Genomic DNA, 4,279 nt, shown 5'->3' on the forward strand with positions numbered 1-4,279 from the left:
CCAGATAGAATCTTGATTAATCTACACTAGAATAATTCATTCCAATGCAATTAAAATTAGTTTTGAATTTACATTTTGAATTAAACAATCCTGATATGAATCATAAATGCCAGCTATCGTTTCAAGAATCGCAGAATAGCTGTTTGAATATACATCACTTCCAAAATCTTTTAAACATGATTGTATTACATGATCTGTTCTATTCTATTCTATTCTATCATTTTCTGTTCTGTTCTCTCTGGGTTAATTAAGTGAAATTAAAAGTAAAAGTGAAACCAAAGTAAACAAATCAGCTGACAAATGTGTTTATATGTTCTTTTAATTAAACATTTTTTTGAACAACACACTTATGATACAGAATGAATATTTGCACATAACAGACACATTTGTTAATCATCATCATAGAATAAACAGTTGGTTTGACGATGGCTTTTTACTATGGCTTTTTGCCAAGCGAACCAATGTTGGGGAAAAAGCAACAGAGTTACAATATAACACAAGCTGGAATCGTAAATGCTTGGAGCTTTTAGACATGGTTTGAGTCGAGCTTGAAACACTGCATATCCTTATCAGTCTTTTCTGTCTTCGGGTTTGGTTCTGTTGTGCTCAGAAAAATAACTAAAGGATATGGAGTAACCACAGTATTTATTGAAAATATAAACACAATATTGTGAAATAATACAATGATATCGGATGAAAAAGAAACTTAAGAGTGTACAATGTAAAAATGGTATGATTGCACATGCAGTTGGATCAAATAAACAGTGTGATTGTGTAACAAACAAAAAAATGATTTTGTTGCTTTTCAAATACATTTTGTCTGCCTTTATGGTGTTTTATCATGGAAAGAGATCACACTTAAAGCTTATCATAACAGCATGAATGTTGGGTTGTTGATAGTCTTTTGAAAAGCAATATGGTAAAGTAAAAAATAATGTCTTTAGTTAATCACACACTTAAGTACTGGATCTTTTTTAAGCGGTGCAGCCACTCCTATAAGTGACATGTGTGTCCGTCCGTCCGTCCGTTATGGCCGAGATGTGAGCCGAGATGTAGCCTAGGCCCCTCCCCCCCGAAGGAGTGGGGGATAAGGGTCCGACCTGCACAAACCTGCACCGCTTACTTCAACACCTGGGTGTGTGTGTGTGTGTTTTCATGGCAGACAGGTGAAATATTTTGCAAGATCAAGTGCTATAAACGGAATCTCTTAGTCAAACCTTCAAACGACTTCTCTTGACCTTCGCACACTTAAAAACAAACATACAACAACGTCCTTTAATATTTGGTCACAATGTCATTCTTGTAATAAATTCAATCAAAGTGCTATTAATATCTTTTGAAATTTGTCCAGCCTGGCATTTTAAAAATGCTCGGCCGAACGACCTCACTTCAGAAGCTCCAAGCTCATCATGGCCAGTTGAAGGTCCTACCAGTGATCTGGTAAAACTTCTGATTGAAGGGGTGAAAGAACTTCTGCAGTTTAGCCACCACCGATGGGTCCACCTCGGGATGTATGCGCCCCTTGCTGCCTGCCAGGCACTTGTTGAAGACAATGTTAAATCGCAGACAGTAAAATCCCCTGGTGGCGTTGAAGTACAGGTTATACTGACTGATCCTCGAGGGGAGGTTGAGAAAGCGCTCCACAAGCTGCAGCTCCGGCAGCGGGTCTGTGATGAGCCGATCCCCGTCCACGATGTGGAACTGCTCCACAGGGAAGTACTTCAGCCAGCGCTCCAAGTGCTTGGTGTAGATGCTGGTGCGGACCGCTTTGTACTTTGTGTTCACCTCGCAGGTGTTGCCGTCGATGGCCAGCTTCTCAAACTTGTGGTAGGTCTTGTTCTTGCGCTCCTTGCCTTCCAGCACCTGCGTGTAGTCTGACACGGCTCTCGTCGTGGGCTCACGCACGATGATCAGCAGCTTGATGGAGGAGTTCATCTTGAAGATGCGTTCGGGGACCTCCTCTGTGATGAAGTACGCGGGGCTCTTCTCGATGGTGATCTGGTGGGGGAAGGAGAAGGGCATCTTCTCCCTGTACCAGTCGATGCCCCGGGCGTAGTTTTGGTCGTTGTCGAAGAAGTGGATCTCCTGCGAGGCCTTGACCACGGCCGGATGCAGGTTGAGCATCTCGAGTAGGGCGCGGGTGCCCCCCTTGCGCACCCCAATGATGATGGCCCGAGGCAGCTGCTGGACCAGGTTGTGCAGGCGGATCTGCTCTTTGGTGGCATTGCCCTTACGCAGTTCATGTAGCAGGCCACGCTTAAACTGCAGGCTGCGCAGAGGGATCTGCTCCGGCTCAGGAGGGGCCAGTCTGCTCTCAATGGGGCAAATGGGCTGAAGCCTGAATAAGACAAAAAGAAAGAATACATTATTACACAAACATCCTCAGTCTCAATATAATAATTTATCTAACGCAGCCTAATAATCTAGTTAGATCCAGTTAGTTTGGTGGGCCTGCCTCCGGCCCAGTACGAGGTAGGGGTGTCAAAAATAATCGATTATAAGATGCATCGCGATGCGGACGTGCACGATTCTGCATCGATTCACAAATGTCAAAAATCGATGATTAATTATTATTATTATTATTATTATTTATTTATTTTTATAATCGAATAAAATATAATGGAAGTACATGCAGTTGTTTATATGGATCATAATAAAAAGTAGCCACACAGTGAGAAAAAAGAAAGTGAGAAAAAATAAATCATGTATTGGGAAAAAAGTGATGGATCGATTTAAGATGCATCGATAATCGTAATCGAATCGAATCATAGCCCTCTGCATCTTAATCGAATCGAATCGTGAGGCCAGTGAAGATTCACAGCCCTAGTACGAGGCCCGGTTGTGTGTGTGTGTGTGTGTGTGTGTGTGTGTGTGTGTGTGTGTGTGTGTGTGTGTGTGTGTGTGTGTGTGCGCGTGTGTGTGTTGCTATCGGTCGGCAGGGACATCACGTTTGACACAAAACGTGACACAAATCATGACAGACAATTTAATTTAATTAATTTAGGCAATTTAATTATAAGATTACAAGGAATCGTTTAATATGAAATGAAATGTTTGGTTTGGTGGAAGTAATAATCGCAAGATTGTTTTTTATTGATCTTGGCGACATTTTTTGACATTCGTTACTGTGGTGTTAGTGCACTGCACATCCCATCACATCTTCCTGTGCCTCATAAACCTAGTCTGACTCATAATATGAGTCAAACTAGGTTTGACCAGGTGAGTCAGACTAGTTTGAGCAGGTAAACAGCCGGCGTTTTGAACAGGAAGTCGTGATTCAAGTGGGCGGGGCTACATAAGGTGAATAGGTTGCATTGTGTTATATCAATCAGGGATAGAGGGCAGCCAAACAAATGTATTAATAATAATTGTTTGGATTTGTATAGCATTTCTCAAGGCACACAAATCACTTTACATATTTGTGTGTGTGTGTGTGTGTGGGGGGGGGGGGGGGGTGGAGGTACACTGATGTGTAGCATGCTCACCACACATCAGCCTATCACAGTGGAGAGTTGAGGACAAAAAGAGCCAATTAGATATTGAGGGATGATTAGGTGGCCATGATGGAAGGAAGGCCTGTGTGGGAATTTAGCCAGGGCACCGGGGTTACACCCCCCAGAGCACCGGGGTTACACCCCCCAGGGCACCAGGGTTACACCCCCCAGGGCACCAGGGTTACACCCCCCAGGGCACCGGGGTTACACCCCCCAGAGCACCGGGGTTACACCCCCCAGGGCACCGGGGTTACACCCCCCAGGGCACCAGGGTTACACCCCCCAGGGCACCGGGGTTACACCCCCCAGGGCACCGGGGTTACACCCCCCAGGGCACCGGGGTCACACCCGTCAGGGCACCAGGGTCACACCCCCCTACTCTTGTGAAGAGTGCTGATGGGATCTTTACTGACCACAGAGAATCAGGACCTCGGTTTAACATCTCATCTGAAGGAAGGTGCTCACTGCTCACTCACAGGACAGAGATCCTATCTCTGCCCTGGGGCATTGGGGGGTGGGGTTATTATTCAGGAGTGCAGAGGAAAGAGCACCTCCTACTGGTCCTCCAACACAATTTCTAGCACCATGCCCCAGCAAGCCAGCGATGTAACGCAGGGGCGGGGCCACAGTGCCAGCTATTGATATGAAAACGTTACAGATTATGACTTCAAATATAACGTAGTAGTGTTCTGACCCACCTATCCAAGGTCCCGACCCGGGCCACAAGATAGAGGAGACTTCCGATAGCGATGCTGCCCAGAACGAAGAGCTTCTGTCTGAGCAGT

The 4,279-nt window shown here is 45.1% G+C and overlaps 1 protein-coding gene across 1 annotated transcript in view; it reads right to left on the reverse strand.

The window, feature by feature from the left end:
• Positions 1-397: 397 nt before the first annotated feature.
• Positions 398-4,279, reverse strand: part of LOC310782884 (heparan sulfate glucosamine 3-O-sulfotransferase 5) — an 84,497-nt gene continuing 80,615 nt past the window's right edge. Inside the window, exons 2-3 of the mRNA XM_083643674.1 lie at positions 4,193-4,279; positions 398-2,338 (exon numbers count right to left, since the gene is read on the reverse strand). The exon at positions 4,193-4,279 is cut by the window's right edge and continues 55 nt beyond it. Of these exons, the coding sequence (XP_083499800.1) occupies positions 1,408-2,338; positions 4,193-4,279 (1,018 nt within the window). The 3' untranslated portion in view covers positions 398-1,407. The remainder of the gene's footprint in view (positions 2,339-4,192) is intronic.

Source organism: Poromitra crassiceps (assembly GCF_964638095.1).
Source record: "Poromitra crassiceps genome assembly, chromosome: 9".
In the NCBI taxonomy this organism is placed as follows: Eukaryota; Metazoa; Chordata; class Actinopteri; order Beryciformes; family Melamphaidae; genus Poromitra; species Poromitra crassiceps.